This window comes from Phaenicophaeus curvirostris, chromosome 10, assembly GCF_032191515.1.
Source record: "Phaenicophaeus curvirostris isolate KB17595 chromosome 10, BPBGC_Pcur_1.0, whole genome shotgun sequence".
In the NCBI taxonomy this organism is placed as follows: Eukaryota; Metazoa; Chordata; class Aves; order Cuculiformes; family Cuculidae; genus Phaenicophaeus; species Phaenicophaeus curvirostris.
Window position 1 is genome coordinate 12,323,509 of NC_091401.1, and position 19,536 is coordinate 12,343,044.

At 40.1% G+C, this 19,536-nt stretch overlaps 1 protein-coding gene across 1 annotated transcript in view; it reads left to right on the forward strand.

The window, feature by feature from the left end:
- The first annotated feature begins 355 nt into the window (after positions 1 to 355).
- CUL3 (cullin 3) overlaps positions 356 to 19,536 on the forward strand; it is a 49,444-nt gene continuing 30,263 nt past the window's right edge. The window contains exon 1 of the mRNA XM_069864805.1: positions 356 to 756. Coding sequence (XP_069720906.1) covers positions 691 to 756 — 66 coding nt within the window. The 5' untranslated portion in view covers positions 356 to 690. The remainder of the gene's footprint in view (positions 757 to 19,536) is intronic.

Here is a 19,536-nt window from a genome sequence, read left to right on the forward strand (position 1 = left end):
GCCCACAAGCCCCCGCCCCGGCAATCAGCACCGCCCTCTCCTCCCTCGCGCCCTCCCCTCTGCTGACAGCCCGGCCCCGCCCGGCCCCGCCCACCGCTGAGCGGCCTTCGCGACGCACGCGGAAGTCTCGCGAGAACCACGTTCCTTCCCCCCTTCCCCCGCCGGGCCCCGCCCCGCCGCTCTCCGCCAATCCGCGCCGCGCTCTTCTCCCGCGCGCCCTCCCCGCCCTGCAGGCAGCTGGGAGCCGCCCGGCCCCGCCCACCCTCACCGCCCCCTCCGCTGGCGTCTCGCGAGAGCGGCGGAAATCTCGCGAGATCCCTGCTCCGCCCGCCTCCCGCCCCGCCCGCCGCCGCCCGCAGCCGCCGCCGCCGCCCCCGCCGCGGCCGGACCCGTGTCTCTCTGGCTGGGCGGTGGGAAGAGAAAGGAAGCGAAGGGAGAGGAGAAGAGGAAGAGCGGGCGGGGGAGGCTCCCGGCCCTGCGCACTGAGCGATGTTTGTCCGCCATCGCGGCGGAGGAGGAGGCTGAAGGAAGCGCCCGGCCTGCGCCGCCGCCTCGGCCTTCGCCGCCGCCCCCCCGCCCCCCCCGCGGCCCGGTTCAGCCCCGGGGGCCGCAGCACGCGCTGAAGGTCGCCCGCGGCCTCTCCAGCCCGGCCCCTCCTCGCGGGAGGCGCCGCCGCCGCCGGCCCCGAAGATGTCGAACCTGAGCAAGGGGACGGGCAGCCGGAAGGACACCAAGATGCGGATCCGAGCCTTCCCGGTGAGGGCCGCGGGGCCGGCCCGGGGCGAACCCCGGAGGGAGCGCGGGGGCAGCGCCGGCCCCTTGAGCGGGGTGGCCGGGGAGAAGTGTCAGCCGGGCACCCTGAGGGGGTGCGGAGGTAGTGCGGTACCGGCCCCGCGTTGGCGGGGGGCTGTCAGCCAGCACCGGTCCCGGCCCCCGAGGGAGCCGCGGGGCGGGGGGAGCGCGGTACCGGCCGCGGGGCGAGGGGGAGGAACTGGACCCCGGGGTTATCGCCGCCGTCGGGCGAATCAGTGATGGAAATCCATGCACGGCATCGGTTGGGGGGGCCAGGCTGGTTTCTTTGTTTTCAAGGAAAAGGCCTCTAAGAAGGAGTCGGAGGTTATACGCTTACATCAACAACATTTGTGAACCCCGGAAGGGGGAGGGAGGTATTTATTTATGTCTTCTGGAGAGTTTCCTCTCGGTTAATTTATTTCACTCGCTGCTTGTAAGAGAGGCTGTAAGTCGTGTGATTATAAGATTTAGGTGGCACGATGCCAGCTGTTCGGGAGATGTTACTATAAACATCTAGGTGTAGGTAACTTTCATGTTTGGTAGAGCCATGAGCATGCTGTCTCTTTGAGTTATAGAGAGGAGAGACCCAGGTTATTAATTTATACTGCCATAAAACTTGCTGTGTTTTGACAGTTGGTTCAATTAAAACTTACAACAGAACAACTACAGTGCTATCAATGGCATTGAGGAAGGAGAGAAATAGAAGAATTTCAGTCTGCCAGGAAGCGTGTGTGTTCATCCGTGTATACGTTAAAAAGAAGATTGTTAGTTGAGTCACTGGCTTTTAAAGTTTAGCATCAATTTTCTGATGTTAGGTCTGCTCCCAATAGGCAGTCGTGTAGAACTAATGTGCTTTGCCTTTATAGAGAAACTGGATGTACCTGTTTATCTTATTTCACTGACATGGATTATATCAATATATTTGCTTCATCAAAACTCTCTGGTGAAATTAGAGAATTCTTCATATTCTCAGCAGATGGCTTAATCATAGCAATCTGACTTGTGCTGTTTTCCTTTTACATGGACAGTTGCATTTAGTGTTAAAAGTCAAAAGAAGGCTGTGAAATTATGAATTTTAGCCAATGAAAGGTTTTTGATCTCCAAATTGCATTTGTTCCTTTAAACAGCCTTTTCCAAGAATGTTAGTTTTGTTAGAACAGGTTGAATTAGAGAAATAAAGAAGATTTACTGCAACATGGCTTGGGCTTTACTAACAAGTAGTAGGAACACCTGTACAAAACCAAATCATGACATAAACAATAGTTATGTTTTGTAACAAACTGCACCAAAACTATAGTGGTCTTTTAATTTGACAGACAAGATTCGGGTGTTCCAACCATGAACATGTAGATGTGGGTCAGCTAACAAAGGCAAACTTAGCAATGGGGTAAACTTCAGTTTGTGTTTGACTTTCTTATTTCTGTAAATGAGCACTTGAAATTAGTTTGATGGGTGAAGAATGCTGATACAGGGCCCTGCTATTACATGAAGTTAAGCACCATCATCAGTTTTTTTTTTCTTTTGAAACTTTTTACTAGCATTGTCTTTTCACTTGCTTGAAGAATATCTAGGTTAAGAGCTTAAAAAAGTATGTATCTCGCCTCTCTAAAATAATTCAGTGAGTAAATAGGCATTAAGGCCTGCAGATATTAAGTGTTTGGTTACATGTCTTTGACAGCAAGATTTTTTTTTTTTTCAGGTGTTGTTTTTTTTCTTTGCTGAGACATTCTCTTGACAATCTTGTCAATAGAGTGTTTATAGAAAAGAAGCATATGGTTGGTTGAGAGATTCAGAGGGGTTTGTCTTTAATAATTGCAGAAGGCAACAGCCATAACTCATGTAAAAATCTTAACGTGAATTTTGTGGAGGCCAAATCGGTTGTATGGCTGTGGTCCTGTGAACAGTGCCAACGACTGCAGTGGGATTATTCATGTCAATGAGGTTGCATTTGTGTATGGGATAGAGTCTTTATTTAGAAAGTATGCCATTTATACTTCAGCTACTGATAGTCACTCTTTATTCCAAATTTTGGAGGTTCTGCTTTTCAGTTCTGAATTAAATGTGCTTCCAGAAGTGACTTTATGGACTATTGATCAGTTGTCTTATTGATCGTCTTTGCTCAACAGGTCTACTTGGTTTAGGTTAGTTTGCTTCTTGCATGGAGATAGCTATTTACTGTTGTATTAAACTAGAAGTAGCCAAATTGCAGAGGTGAAGTTCCTGGCTCGTGGCAATGTTAGAGAAACTCTCTCCTTGTAGGTTCTGTCTGTCTCATAGTTTCTGGTTTTTTCAAAACGTTTTTATTTCTGCCGTTGTATTTTACAGGAGCTAAAGGAAAGGAGAAATAGTAATTTGTGAGTTGTTACTACTCCAAAATTTTCTTTTTCTGCCTACTAGAAATTAAGTAAAAATTGACCAAAAAGATTTGAAAACCACCGATGTTGTACCTAGAGATCTTAATGTTCTGGAATTAGTTTTATTCTCTATCTTTCCTTATTATTTCAAGTGTCTGTTAATACTTGCTAGCTCCTAGTATGCACTTTCCTGTGGTTTTTCTTACCTCAGGGGCAGTGACTTTGAGTATGGGAGGTATTGTTTTGCTGAAGTGGGTTCTAGAGTAATCAAAAATAGTTGAGGAAAATTACATTGTATACATTTAACCATTTTTTTTCTGTTCAAAATAGAAAAAAATGTGGATTTTTTTTCCCAAATTTAAAAACTACCTTATGGCAGATAAGTTTCTTGTGTTCTGTTGTTGGGCTTGACTTAGATAATTCTTATACCAGCAGCAGTCTGGATGAGGATGCATTTTTTTTTTTTTCCAGACCTGGGTATTTTATTAAATCTAGAGAGAATAATAGAAATGCGTCCTTATGAAGGTTTACTCTGTATTCAGTAGAGCAAATTCATGAGGTTAAGCTTGTGCAGTTAATTAACTTTATATACCACCGTAGAAGACTTCCTTTGTGCTATTTTTGATAACTGCTTATGGTGCTTTTAACAACTTCATTATATTATAGCTGTTGTATACTTTGCATAAGGTTTATCCAGATAGCATTCAGAGCAGTGTTAGAGTTAATGCTAGAGATGGAATAGGTAGGAGGGCTTTTGAGGGAGTGTAGGGTATTTTAAACTTTCAGATTCATACACAATGCAACAAATGGCAACGTGTTATGGTTAGACACTAAAAATAACAAAATCATTTCTGAAATGTTGAGTAATTGTAAGTGATGTAAGTTGGACGTAATTTGTAAGTATTTTAATTGTTTTTAATTATTTGGAGGGGTGTAATATTTTTGCTGAATACACAGTATGTGCATTATGCAAAAATGCTGGTTTGCTACTCCTATAAAGCATGAATCAATAGCACCTGTTTTTTTGCAAAATGTTGTGGGTTGTTTTCCCTGGTTTAAAGTATTCTCAGGGTCTCAAATTGGCTCTTGTTGCTTAACAGCCAGTGGCTAGTGGAATCCTTTAAAAACTCTCAAACAAGCTTGCAGAAAATCTAATTTTAAGGTGATTTAGTTGATCTGTGAAAAGTGGTGACAAAGAATGCTATACTTGCATTTAAAAATGGAGATGTAGCATGGATAAACTGTCTCCTGCAAGTCATTTGAGATGTTTTGCTGTGACTGTTTACATAGAGGCAAAATAGTAGTCTTAAATGTGTGTTGATGGAAAAGTTGTACAAAGTAAAGAATGCTCATTTCTTACAGCTGGAAACAGTGTGTAAGAATTCAAAAAGCATTCTGGTAATTTATTTTCAACATTTATGAAATTAACCTGTATTGAAGGAACTTCTTTGCAAGAACTCATCCTTCTCTCGATGCAGTATGTCAGTTGTCACAAGAAAATTTGTTGGACAGATCTTCCCGAAAACCAGCATGATGCGATGTAGGTTACTGGTTTGATCTTTAGAGTTCGGGGAGTGTGTATGAGTGCTTTTAATCATTTTAATTTCCTGCGGAGCTGTCTTCCCTCTCTAGAGCAAGGCTACAAAGCAATGATTTGTTCAGAACTATTTTGGTGGATCAGTATTATATGGTTACATTATGATTTCTGGAAAACATTTGAAGAGATCTGACACATGCGCTTGTGACAGAATGTGTCTTGTCAAGTGTGTGTGTGTGTGTATATATGCTTCACTGCTTCATTTTATTTGAAATGCTTGTACCCAGGAAAGTTCTCATTTCATCCAGCCTGATGCAGAAAGGCAGACAGTCTTTTGTTTCTTTCAACCCCGTTTATCAATTCACGTTACTTCTGCCTCAAAGAAAGTTCTGTAAACTTCAACTCCTCAGTTATAAAGTACTAAGGCTCATATTTTCATTGCCACTGCTTCATTCTCCCTAGCTCTAACAGCCCCTCATTTTGGGCTTTGTGTAAGGCGAAGGCGTGCTTTTTTTTGGGGGTGGGGGGTAGGAATGCTGACTGTGTCTGTGGTTTGTTTTGAATCTTAAGGAATTGATGCAAGCTGAGATGAGGTTTTTAAATTTGCTCTCCAACCTGTAATGTATAAATCTATCAATTCAAGAAGTTGATATTAACTTGGTGTCTTGAGCATCTTGCAGGGGACAGACGAAAGGGAACAGATTGAATTGTGGTTAATTTCTAAAATGTTCAGATTATATAAGCAATGCATGTATTTCTGCTTTGGTTTATGACCCTTAGAGCATGCGTGCTGTGTTGATGAGCGAATGGAGAGTCATGGAGAATGAAATGAGGGTAGAATTGGAGGATGGTTTACTACAGGCTTTTTCAGCTCTAATTAAGGTAGTGTAAGCCCACTGAGTGCTGCAAGACTGCGTAGGTAACCAAATGTTTCACATGATTGGCTTTGTGAATCTTGATTGTTTTATATTGTCAAACATCTCTAAGAGCATCTTAGCTATGAACCCATACAGTCTATACAGTAGTGATAAATTAATGTTCACGAACAACATTTTAGTACCTTTAAAACCTAGGAATAAATGGGACCAAAATACTAGGACCCTTTTTACCTTATTCAAAGGGAAAAAGGTGTTGTTTTGATGTGAATTACAGAACAATACAGAAATACTTGATATTTACTGGGTAGCCTTGTGAAGGCCTTTTAGTTTTCACGGATATATTTTTTTTTCATGAGATGCTGTGGTCAGACTATATGCCCTAATACTGCATTTAGAATTTGTAAGAGATAACACTAATTCCAGGGCAGACTTGGAGTAAGTTGTCAGTGGTCTTTTGTTCACTTGAGGTTTTTAACAGACCGTACATACTATCTTCTATTTGTGTTCTAACCTAATTTTTTAGGAATTTGAGTTCTGCATATGTTTGGGGTTCGGTTGCAAATTTTCTTGATTTTTCCTTGTTACTTGAGTTTTAAGTTCTGAGCCATCGTTCCACTTGGTGTGAGTTTTGAATAAGTGCCATGGCATTGGAAAGAGTACTGCAGTTTATGGATGTTGCCTGAGCTTGGAGTTTGCTTGATTTTTGTGCAAGAGCATAAAATAACACTGCTAGCATTCTGTTAAGATTTTTATACTGGGTAATTAAATCTGATTTTTTTTGAGTGGCTTGGTAGGTTTATCCACTCCTTCATTCTTATTTTTTTATGATAATGCATTATTAAATAGGAATTACTATTTTTCTCCTGAAATGGTAGGTAGAAGGGCTTTCTGAGAGCTGCTATAAAACCTGATCTAGAGGCTTTGGCATTCTACACGAAGAGTTGTAATAATGGTAAGCTTATTTTTTTCCTAGAAAAAATTGTTAACATTTTTCAAAATATTTCGGTTTTTATCTCTTCTGGGCAGGTGCACAGGGCAAAAGGGGCAGCATTTCTCAGAATTTCAGGTATGTGTTCTGAAGTCCTTGGCTTTGATCTGTAGGAGAGAGAGTCTCAGTGCAGGTGGTTTTAAGTTTTCGTCACCATGACTGACCTGTAATGTCTGTTAAACTCTCTGTATGTGGTGAAAACATTTTGTGATAGACTAGGATGGATTTTCTTAAGATAGTTCAATTGAGTCCATTCATAAAATGCACAGTGATTCTGTTACAGCCCAGAATAGGTTCTTGACCTTGTGAGTTACCTGGTTAAGTGGAGTTAACTGGATGTCATCTCTGGTTTCTAGTAGCTATATGTATGGAATAACAACTCTTGAGAAGAAATGAGCTCTTATTTCTCATTCTGAGGCAATTTCTGTAGAAACAAGGAGTAAGAAATACTGTAGTAGAAAACTCTAGCTTGGCCCAGCATACTTTTTGTCATATGAGTATTTTTCTGAAGTTGAGTTAAAGCCAGTAGAATTTTTCAGTCACTGATGGTTCTGTTGTGAAGGTGCAAATGCTGGTATATCATAAGTGGGTACTGTGAGATGACTTGACAAAAGAAATTCCATTTCAACATTTTAACATATACTTTTTAGGGAAGGGAAAAAGTGCCTTTAATACCTTAGTACAGCAAGGAGGACAAAATGGTAATAAACATTTACATTTGGATGGTGCTTGCTGTGGAGTTGCCAAGATTCTTTAACTAGTTATGCATAAAATTAGTGTTCGAGGGCTGAAACTGTCTTGCTTGTAGTTTAAATAAGGTATAATAGTATGCAAAATATATGCAGATAACTTGCTTTATTTGTTTATGGATGAGGGACACTTGTAGAAATGCCTTTTTTGTTTAATATTAATAAGAGTAAACATAAATGAAGACAATAGTAATTCAAATTATACATGTGAATTATATAAAATTGGACCAGCTTAAATAATCAAAAATTCATAACATTCATTTCTTCTGTACTGCATACAGTCTGACTACAGGCTGTGCGTGTCTGTTTCCTGCATTTTGTATGTGAAGAATCTTTATTGAAATAAATTATTTCTTTTTACTTTCACACTGCTTTTGTTTTTAAAGTGTTGGTAGCAGCTGAGTGGAGCTTATTTTTGATGTTATATAGGTAGATAAAAATTCTCCTGTGTAGCTCTGGATTTGTTTTTCTGTTGCACTCATTTCGAGGTTAGTCTTGCTGTCCCAGGCACTGCTGGTCTGTGCATCCAGTCATGGTGTACACACTGAGTTCCCCCCACTCCCCCACCAAAAAAAAGCTATTGTCAGTGTGTAGCAGTATTGATTATGTGTAAGTGTCTAAGTGATTTGTTAAGTGTATGCCTTCCCAGAAGTAAGCTGAGAAAAAGATTATCCTTGTTGGCTTCTGTCTACTATGAACTTTTATCTTTTATTTCGTATGAGTAGTTGTACTGCTGTTATTGTGGAAGAGGAGTTGTCACCAAAGCCTCTAAAGGCCCTTCTATCCCCCTTCCCTTCTTCCTTTATTCTACTCAAATCGTTCATTGTGTTCCTTGTTTTGAAAAGACTTCAGGAAATGTGTCTACAATCTGTATAAATGGGTGTGTATTTCACAGATTTCCTCTTTAAATAGTGTTGATTTTTGAAAAATTGTGAAGTATTGAACTTTGTGGCATAACTGAAAGAAACACAGGCATAACTCTTGTGGCATTTGCATTGGAATGGGCAAGGAGTAGGCTGCTTGTGGTTCAGGGAAGCTTGCTGAATCCAGGTCATCGAAGCTGGGAAGTTAATGAACTAATGAATTTTTTCACTTGAAGAGATTATATTCCTGAGGAGATTCAGTGCCTTCCACAGAAGGTATGGATGTGCAGAACAACATTGCTCCTTCCCCTGGCAGTTCTTAATGGCGATTGCACAAAGCATCATTTCTGTTGTGCTTTAAGGTCTTTATAATGTTAATATTAGACAAGTCATCAATATAAAAGACTTGCAAAAAAACATATGGATTCCCCTCTTAATAAATTAATGCTGTTTATTTCTACTTTGTAGCGTTGTGATCATCACCGTACTTCTGTTAGTTTTAAGACCACGTACTGGATCGAATTTTTAAACTGTTTTGACTTGAGGTTAAAAAAAAGAGAACTATTTCTGTTGCTTTAGAGTTAGGGGTGATGTGAGTATCAAGCTGGGCAGTAACAGCACAGTTCCTGCCGACTGCTACCTGTCGCCTGTTGTGGCAGTTTCAAGACAACCTACTGCATGTTAATGGGATGTTGCAATCCTGAACCTTGGTTTTAAAAGGAAATTAAGAGAATCAAGGACCTCAGGCCCACTGGAATTTGAGAGTTCTAGCAATTTTAATCTTTGCTACTAAATCTTGTTAGGCTATAGGTAAGCAAACAACTTCCTTTTCTGCTCTTAAGTCTTTAGTAACTTAGAAGTAATTCCAGTGGAAGAAGAAGGAGCCACTGTCCTTCTACTGCAATGCAAGAGCCTGCACATGGCCAAGTGGCCTGAGCAAGTTGCTTTAAGGAAATTCAGAGTCATACTGCCTTGGTGGTGGTTTGCTTGTAGGCATGTAGTCCTCCAATTTTGAAAAGCATGTCCTTGGCTCTTAAGACTTACTGCAGTGGAATGCTAAATGGCTTGAATGAAATATTTAGTATTTGGCCGTTGTTTGTAAATTGGGAAAGACATGCCTAGTGGTTTATAAAATTTTGTGCCACTGTTTCCATTGTCAGTGATTTCACCTTTGATAAGAGCCTGTTTGACAGCTACAGACACACAGCTGAGCTCCTGAAGCGCAGTGCTACCCGTCTCTCCCTGCCTTCTAGACCCCCAGGAGCCTGCTGATGAGGGATGGTTCACTCCCAGAAGTTCAGCTCTTCTTCATTCCATTTCTGCTGTTCTAATTAGATTCAAATATTTTCATTTAACACCAGCTTTGTTTAGGACAGAGACCTTAAAGCTATTGTATGTCTTTTAAGAATGTATTTCCTGATGTTACACGAGCCTTTCGAGTTGTTTTTTTTTCCTAATAACACTAATTTGAGGAAACACGACTTATGATTGCGAACTTCTGAAGTGAGTCAAGAGAACTTGAAGCTTCTTACTAGTCTTCAAAATATTGACGTTAATTTTTATTCTTTTGGGCAGGAGAGAGGAAGTAGACAGAGTTTTGTTTTCAAATTCATTCAGAATGGATATCTTTTTTTTGAGTTAAGGAGTCCTGACTCGATCCGATCTCTTCCTATGGGTGTTGTTTGCACCTTAAGTAATTACTGCAACTACTGAAGTAAGGTAGAAACTTGTTTCATGTCTCAAAATGCTTCTGTTCCCTTGCAAATTTAAACATGGAAGATCAGACATTTTTAAATGAGTGTGAACATGCAGTTTCTAAATGAGTTAGAGAAGTTTCAGAAGTATCAACAATTCTTCCTTATTATTGTTAGGTCTAAATATTCCTAGGAAATAAGCAGTATCATTACAGGTGTTTTATAATCCTCCTCCATTTTCAGGCACGATAGTAATGAGGGCTGTAGAAATGTCACTGTTTTTAAAAGAACTTTGGTTAATAATACAGACAGCATTGCTATTTTGGCTGTATAAGCACTTCCATTCTATAGCATGGACAACTATCATTTGAGCTAGAACTTCCTATATTTAGCTTCTTACAATTCAGTTTTTCTAGAAGCTTGAACAGACTGAGTTAATTGTTGTCTTTTAAACGCAAGTATTTTTTTTGAAACAAGTTTCATAACCTGATGGCGGGTGGGCAGATGCTTGTACCATGACAGGGGGAGATGTACTGATTTATAGGTAATGCCTTTTTGTATTTGAAAAGGCATTCATGTTTGTTTGCAGATGCTGGGGAAAAACAAAAGGTAATTTAACTTGGATTTCTGTGTTTTTAATTAAATACTATTCTGCCATCCTCTTTGGGCAAAGCATGTAACTCTAAGATCAAGCCCCTAGTGTAATTGGTAGCATCTTTGAAAGTTTATGTTGAAAAGAAGTTCATTTTGGTCAGTCTTCTTTGTTTTTCCCCAGTATCCAACCCTGCTGAAGGGCAACATCCTTCAGGCCTTGCTGTCTAAAGCTAGGGCTTTATGAAATGTGTTTCAAGAGGTTTGAGTTGTATGGCCGATAACCAGCAAGAGAGATGTGTAAGAGGCAGAGTTAAACTTTGTATAAATGACTTTAGGTAATGTTTTTACTGTGTTTGATTATCCTATTTTTGTTACTTAGCTTGAGGAAGTTTTTATACAGAACCTTAAAGACTGGTCTGTGTGAATCCACGTACACCAGAAAGTGAATGAAAAAGGAGGCTGGTGAGCTAACAATCATTTTTCATTGCCTCACTCAGAAAAGAAAGAAAATCTGTATTAATGAAGGTGACTGAAGGTGTGTTTTGCAAGCTGAGCATTGTAAATTGCAAATTGAACCCTTAAGTAGCTTTTTTGACAGTGTGACATGGTTTGTGAGTTGCTCTTAAAGGACCTGCAGACAAGGAATGTCAACGGACTTAAATGTGTCCTGCAAGATTCTGCGTCTTTAATAGGAAAAATTGAAAGAGTTGGCAAATTGGGGAGTATAGATGGTATTTCAGACTAGAGAATACACTTGTATTTTGTTCTGAATGAAGCAGGTGCTGTTAGGTACTGCTACAGACTAAATATGTTGTCTTTTACAGTTGGGATATATTGCAAAACTGTTTTATGAAAGAACTGACCTTAGTCTTTGTGTATATGATGCATTCTTATAGTTGCTCATTAGCAATTACAAACACTGAGTATGAGTTAGCGTTGGGAAAGTGTGTGAAGATCTGTAAAAGGAAAGATGTCTCTTCACAGGATCAGCACTGTGTAATTTTGTGTTTCGGTTTATGTTTAGTTGTGTGCCTCTCCAGACTATTTCCATTGCTTTGGCATTTTTTTTAAAGAAAGGAACCAAAAAGGTTTAGATTATCTTTAGCTTTGTGGTTATTCAGTGGGTGCTCAAGTTTACATAGTTCATAGTCACAGCTCAGATGAAACAGGTGTTGGGGAGAAGTTGTTTTTCTCAGTTTTTGCCCTTTCCTCCGGGATATTATGTTCTGCGGATTTGCAAGATTGAAGTTGAGGAGGGGCATTTGGGAAAAATGAAGAAATTCCATTAAATAGAAGTTGAAAGGATAACTTGAGGTATGTTGGCAGTTCAGGATTAGTCTCATTCTTTTGAATTAGTTCTTAAAATATGAGAGAGAGGAGTCTCTGATCTTTCTTAAATTTGTTCAGTCTCCAAACATGTCAAAACTGTTGCTGCAGAATGACATTTTCTATTAAAAACCTGTCTTAGACTTTCCATATAGCGTATTAAATCGCTGTTGTGTGGTGAAGCTCCTGTCAGGTCTACCCATAATGCAGTCAAATGTTACCTTTTGAGAGGAGGAGCAAGTCTTTTTTTTGTTTTTCATGGGTTTTAGGTTTGCTAGAGAAGGAAGTTCTTAGGAGGATATTACTTTGGTGGAAAGCTTCTCAAAACCAAACAACCAACCCTTTCGTCTTCAAGCCCCCACCTCAAAGCAGCACTTATTTTGTGGTGAGAGCAGCAGTGCTCTGAGACCATGCCTTGGAGGTAGACCAAACCTATCAATCACTACACAGGAGGTACAACTCCATCTTTTAAGGAACAATGACTTTCTAATCTACTTAACCTCTTCCGCTCCATGCTGGCAGAGTAGCTTTTCATTGCTGCTGAACTCAATTAGGCAAAGTGGAGAAGGAAAGGGTTTTGGATAGACTCCTGCAGCTCTTGGGTGTTTCAATTGACAAAGAGGATTCCCATTTTTTACTTAATTGCATGTTATGCTTGCTTCTGCTGAGTAAAGCCTGACAGAGCTGGGAAGGGGAGGTGAATATTGAAATTCCTGCATTTCTGCTACTGACTGAGTATTGTCATGGAACTCTATTCTACAAAGGCTCAAGCCTTTTTTGGAGTTGGGCTAGAGTTGATATTTCTCTTGGCCTTTGTAGGATTACGCTCAACACTGGTTACTCAGCTCATCTTCTGAACCTGGAATGGAGCATGGTGCAGGCCATGAATATTCCTTGCAGGAGGAATTAGGAGAAGTTTAGTGTAGAGATTAACCACTCAGACAAGGGTAGGGCTTGAATGTCAAGGGATGAGTGAAGAACAAAACAGAATGGGTGTCAATATTTTAATATTGTAAATGATACCAGGCAGATGCTGTAAGCAAACTGAAGGCATAGTTTCCCCACCACCACACACACCCTCTGAGGGAGTTTAATAGTGTAGTAGGCATTTCCTGACACTCCTAGAGATGTGGGCAATACTGCATTGGTATCTCTACTTGTCATCTAGGAGCAAAAGCCAAGTTAAATAACAAAATATTATTAGGACCGGTTTAGGTAGTATGTTGCTATGGCTTCCCTGCAACTCTTTCAGCAGGTAGCCTAAGTGGAGTAGTAGCCCAGATGCGGAAGAGCAGCAGTAGGTCAGGGTGCCCCTTACTGTCTTCATGCTCCTTCTTTTAGCTTCCAGTCATGGGTTTTGGTGTATAACAGTCAACCTATTTTGATAACGCTTATTGAGGAATTTTGTGCCTGCTGTTCTTGCTTGTTCAGAGATGAGTTGTTTCTATTTGTGAGGATGTGTTGTGGAATTGTTCACTTCTTGCCATACTGATGTTTCTTGGGCAAGGAAGCCAATGTATCCTCCTTGAGGTATGCTCATTGCTACCCAATGATGAAAATGTCAAAATTCAGAGTATGAATATTGAGCTCCCTATTTCTTATTAGTAGGAGTACATTTTATCTGCTGTGTAGTTGAAGACTATGTAGTTCCATGTCTTGATATGCCATTTTTCAGAGATATTCTTGGAGCAAACACTAGACAGTACATCTCTGACGCTATAAGTTCTTGTCTTTTAAATTAACAATATTGGTTGGATTTAAAAAAATGGAAGTAGTGATTAAGTTCTGAGGCAGGAAATGTGCTGCTCTTGCCCTTTTCTGCATAACCTCAGCCAAGCTTCATCCAGAATGGAAGATCCAGGCTAAGGATGCTGAGTTATCGTGTAACAGTATATTTAATACCATCTTGATGAATGCCCTGTCTTGAAGCGGAGGTGAAGACTGATAATTTTGACAACTTCCCTTGCTTCTTGGACTGTGGGTCAGGACCCAGGACACCTGTGGTGGCAGTTTCAGGTGACAGCAGTCAGCCCCTGCTCATTTTGTCTGCTGAGGGATAGGAAATTGGGGAATGATAACAGGCTGCTATTACAAGGTCCAAGTGTTTACTCCCAGAGCTGCTAATAACTTTAACTGTTGGTATCCGCTTGCTTCCTTCAAGGTAGGGAGCATAAACACTGTAACTTCAGTCAGTCCTCAATCTAATGCTCTGGGCTACCAGACCTAAAGGATGTCAGGGAAAGGAATGGGGCAGGGGATGGTTTTGAACATTTTGAGAAATATCACTCTGTAGTAATCCTTTCCAAATTGCTCTGTTTCACCTGATAGTTGGTAGAATTGTGATAAACCACTCTGCAGCTAGTCTGTACATAAAGTGAGTAGTAATGTTTGACTTTGTAAAGTAAAAATATCCTACAAGTATCTTTACAGTCTGTTAAAACGTCTGAAAATTACCAGTGACCAGTTTGGCCTGAGATCTTTGTGAGAACCTTATAGACTTGTCTAGAAACTTACGCAAGAAGGATGAGAAGCTCTGTCTGTCTAGTCACTAGCCTTGTGAGTACCAGTTCACGTTCTTCCTGTTCCTGCTGCTTGGTAAACCCTGTGGATACTCCTTCTGAGATTCTGTTGGGCATCTGTTACCTCTTTCTCACTTCTCTCAGCCACCTCTTGCTTAAGAAAGCTAAGTAGCTACTTTCAGTAACAGTCAGCTGTTGAAAACTGTAAAAAATTCGGCAGGTTCTTAACAGTTTATTGCTCTAACTGCTCTACTTAGAGTTCACAGCACTTCCAGCACAGGAGTAAGAGGAGCAAGTTCTGTAGTGTTAAGGGCAAAATGACTCACCAACAAGAATATGAAACGAAGTTGTGTTCAAAGGAAGCAATGTTGTAAAAGCTTGATTGTGTAGAATGGAAAGTACACACCAAAGCATTTATTTCTGTGCAAAGTAATTTGTGTTTCCAGCAGTGGATCTGTTTGTTCTACATGAATCTGGGAGTTCTAGTGCTGTTACTTGTAGTTGGTATAAGCTAGGGAACAAGTGCCTGGTTCCACTGGCTACCACAAGCGTGTTATTGCCAACCTTTTTGGTCCTGCACTGTGTTTCTGTTGGAAGACTTGTACTGTTAGTTTTAGTAGGTCACACTTATTCCGGGAGCTGGTTTTCTGGCTACCTGGGTGTCCAGCTGTAATGTGTATCACCACACTGCAGAATTGTTGAGATTGGAAGGCTCCTCAGAGGCCAACTTCTCCAGCTCTCATGCTCAGGGCCATGGCCAAATGGCTTCTAAATATCTCCAAGGATGGAGACTTCACAACCTCATTGGGCAACCTGTGCCAGTGCTTGGTCACCCTCACAGTAAATAAAGTTTTTCTGATGTTCAGAAATTACTCTTGTGTTTCAGTTTGTGTCCTTTGCCACTGGTCCCATTGCAGGGCAGTACTGAAAAGAGCCTGGCTCCCTGTTCTGTACACCTTCCCTTTAGGTATTTATATACATTGATTTGATCCCCAAGGCTTCTCTAAGCTAAACAGACCTGACTGTCTCGGCTTTTCCTCATATGAGAGGTGCTCCAGCTAGTTATTGCAGCGACTCTTTGCTTGACTCTCTCTAGTTTGTCCATGTCTGTCTTATAGTGGGGAGCTCAGAGATGGACACAGGATTCCGCATGTGTCTCACCAGCGCTGAGTAGAGCCCTTGACCTGCTGGCAACACTCTTCCAAATGCAGCCCAGAATACTGTGAACCTACTTTGCCTCAAGGGCCTGTTGGCTCATTTTAAATTTGAGTTCTACCAAGAACCATGGGTTCTTTTCTGCAGAGCTGCTTCCCAGCCAGTTGGCCCCAGCATATGTTAGTGCGGGGGGTTGTGCCTCCACAGGGACAGGAAGTTACTTTTCCCTTTGAAGGACTAGAAGGGAAATGATAATACTTTGTATAAAGTTATTTGTTAATACCAAAACTGTTGTAGTTTTGCTGTTTGCCCCTCTTGGTTTAAAGAATGCCAATAAGGTTATTCAAAAGAGTAGCGCTGTAGCAGTAGCTTCTAGGAGGGATGCACAGAGAAGTATTTTCAGGACTGCTTTACCTGCTGGTGTCACACTCTTCAGGTGATAATGGCAATAGGTTGCTGACAGTGATTGTTTATTTGGTCTTGGAGATTTTAATAGGATAGACAAGCATTATTAAAGAAAGGGCTCACGTATATCTGATCCTGCACTGTCAGTACTGTGGAATGAAGACCTTTTGAGCCCTTTTCAGATGGAGGGTGTTTTGTGAAATGATTGCACTTTCATGTATATTGATATTTTATCTAATTTCCTCAAGATGTACTTCTGCTACACTTTGGGTTCAGATGTTTGTGTTCAAGCTGCATCTTTGAATCATTAGCATTTGGGCAGTGGTTTGTGGAAGCTTTCCAACTAGCGGCTTCTTATAAACAGCCATCTCTTCTGCCAATAACAGACTTGATCCCTCTCCTATTCCCCAAGAAAGGTAATGTTCAGATAAACTGGACTACATTAGCATATTTCTTTTCTTTGGATGCTGGATTCTTACTATCTTGGTGAATCTGGGAGTAAACACTATGGAAATTATTGAGATTTTGCTCCTGAAAGGTTTTCTGAACCTGATTGGTTTGTTTTCCTTTTTCAAAGCAGCAGCAACAGGAATCTAGCTAGCTTCTGCTTAAATCTTTAGGAATAGAATACACAAGTAAGGCAACTGTATTACAAATGTGGAGTTCACTTTTAAAATATAACCATTAGAAGAAACTGAGGAATAAGCATAGGAGGAAAGCATTTGGGCTCTGATCCTGTGTTTGTATTTGTGGAAGTGGATCACTTAGAGACTTGGTTGATGGGGATCTAGAGTTGCATAAATCTTCACTGTTGGGTCAGATGAGGGGATTAGGATCACAGTTCTCTAACAGTGTTTTTTTGAAATGCTTTTGTACTGCATTCTGAAGGGTGCCAAAATGTTCTAGTAGCACCACAAGCACATTTATTGCTTAGTTGGTTTGTATTTTTTAAATCCGTGTACAAGCCTGACTTAAGGCGGATGAAGAGAGATGAACCTGTGAGTTAAATAATCTAAGGATAGATTTAGTCATTGCAATTCTTACATAACTTTGAGGACACTGATACAGGAAGATTGCTTTTGTTTGAAAGCTAAACAACTTGTCAGCAGTGGAGAGGGAATAATAAATTTTTTCTAAAGCTTTACTGCAGTGACTGTCTAATAAAAGGGGGGGTATTTAAAGCATTAGGAGTCTTTGCTTTGTTAGACAACACTGCTGCAAATAAGCTACCTGCACTAGGTGGTTTTGGAAGACAGTGCTCTTCTAACTTGGTATCCTGGAACTTGGGCAAATATGTTCCCACAAAACCTTAGAGATTAATCTAAAGTCAGTCAGTAGCAGAATAGGAAGCTCCACTGGGATGCAGAGTCCTTCAAGTCCTTCATGGTTAATCTTAAAAGGTAATAAGTTTATAATACTAGTTCAATGATTTCTTTATCCCATGGAGATGTGTGCTTCTTAAAGTTACCTTTTATGGATTTTCTTTGTGCTTCCAGAGCAGCTCGTGGTGTGTCAGTTGTTGAGTGGCAGAAAGCTGTGTTCATGTTTGTATTCAGTGAGTTTGGAGCAAATAATGTTACAATCATTCCTCTCTTTTTTTTTTTTTTTTTTTAATAGAACTTGGATTAAAAGTAGAAGAATTAAACAGTTCACTTCTAGCTTTTTCTTGAACAGATCCTAATATTTAGATGTACTGCTTATCTGTTACATACAGCAATGTTTATTGGCTGACACCGTCAGAAACAGCAATGCCATACAACTCTTCAAACTCACAGCTGGGGACTTGCCTGTTTTATACAGATCACTTTTTTTTTTTAAACACAGCAATTAAATTGCGGTCGAGATTAAAAAGGTTGTCACATTGACTGGGAGAATTTTTTATTAGCAGTGGGAGAAAATGGCACTGGGAAGTATTGGTTTTAGTCTCTGCTTTGTTTGAAAACAAAACCTCATGGTTTTTGAAAGGAAAACTGCAAAGCTTTCACTTGGATTGGTGTCTCCAATTTTAAGTGGTTGCCTTCATTATCAGTACTTGTGAAATTGCTTGTTCAGGAAGGCTTTAGAAAATAATTTCCCTGAAGAGGCACCAATGTAGCAAATGCAAATTAAAAAGAAAATAACTGATTGTTCAATATTGTACATAGAAGAATAAGCAGAAAGTGGCGATGAATAGTATTCCACTGTTACTTTTTAGTTTTGGGAGATAGGTAGCTGAGAATTTGTGGATGTGTTTTGGGATTGTTTGGTTTTAGACACACAATGACATTTCTTTTGAGTTTTGGGTATGTACAGATAAGTAGGCCGGCAGGTCTCATATCACAAGTGTGGGAAAAGTAATGATAGAATTATCATGAAAATCTTTGTATTTAACTAAAACTCAAAAAGACAAAGGGGATGGAGGAGCACGTGTCTTCTTTTGGTTTTGTTCACCAGCCCATTTCCTCCCAACGCAGTGCATGGTTTATCCTGATTATAAACTGTATTTTTTTTTTTATAATGCCTGGATGACATGATATTTTGAAATTGCATGCAAAAATGTATTCATCATGAAAAAAGTTCTGCTATTCATTCTTTTGATGACAAATGCAGGCAAATGTAGTCTTCCCTCTATTCACTTAATGGGTTTTGAGTGGAGGAGGAGAGGAGAGGTGGACCAGAGCTGGCCAGGATTTTCTTTTATAAGGTCATACTATTATTCTCTAAGTTCTTGCTACTTCCAGCTTTTATTTTCAAATGTGCTTTGACAGTATTGATGCTCGGGAGATATTTTCTTTCTCTGCAGTGATTCTGGGAATAGTGACTTTTCTCCTTCCTTCAGCCTTGATATGTAAAATGCTACATCAGTTCCTTTTTTTATAAACTAAACCAAACTTAATTTCAAACACTGCATTTTAAATTTGTTCAGTTAAAAAGTGATTTTATGTTAGGGGGTTTTATTTTTTTTTAGTTGAATGAAACGGCTAAATCAAACTTTAAGCAGTACTGACACATTGCCACACTTATTTGCGATCTCAGATATTGCTCTGTCTATAAAACATCATATTTTGAAGCACCTTTGCATTGGTAAAGGACAATTGTAAACTAATTCAGACTAAGCACTACGTAGTAGAGGATGAAAGTTGGTTTGCTGTTACATTGAGACTGTTCCTCATAAAAGTTTCTCTTTGTCTGAATTTTTCTTTGCTGTAGTTATTTGGTGTATTTACTGAAGCATATGTTGTCTCAATAACAGATAAAGAGGCTGCGTATTCTACTTAGTGCTTGATGCATATCCTGTGGCAGGTTATTTAACCCTATTTGTGCTGTGGAAATGTATTCAATACAAATGCTAATTTTGGACATTTGTGGAGTTGTTCATTAACACCTGTAACTATTTAAGTTCTAGGCAAAATATTGGGCACAATTCTTTGACCATTAGTACGTTGCCATAAAGAAAGGACACCTGTAGTTAGCTCATGCAGATGGCTGTTTGCTAACTTTGTCAGACGTCATTATTTTTTAATGTACAAGTTGATTTGGGGTCTGGTTAAGCAGATCAGTGTTGCAGTATGATTTATGAGGTGCTAAGCAGCATGTTAATATCAAAAGAAAGCCAACTGACTTGCTGTGGAAGAAGAGTAGGAAAGAGACCTGTGTCCTTGGTTACTGTCTTCCCACCTGCACAGGCTGTGGAGTTGAGTTC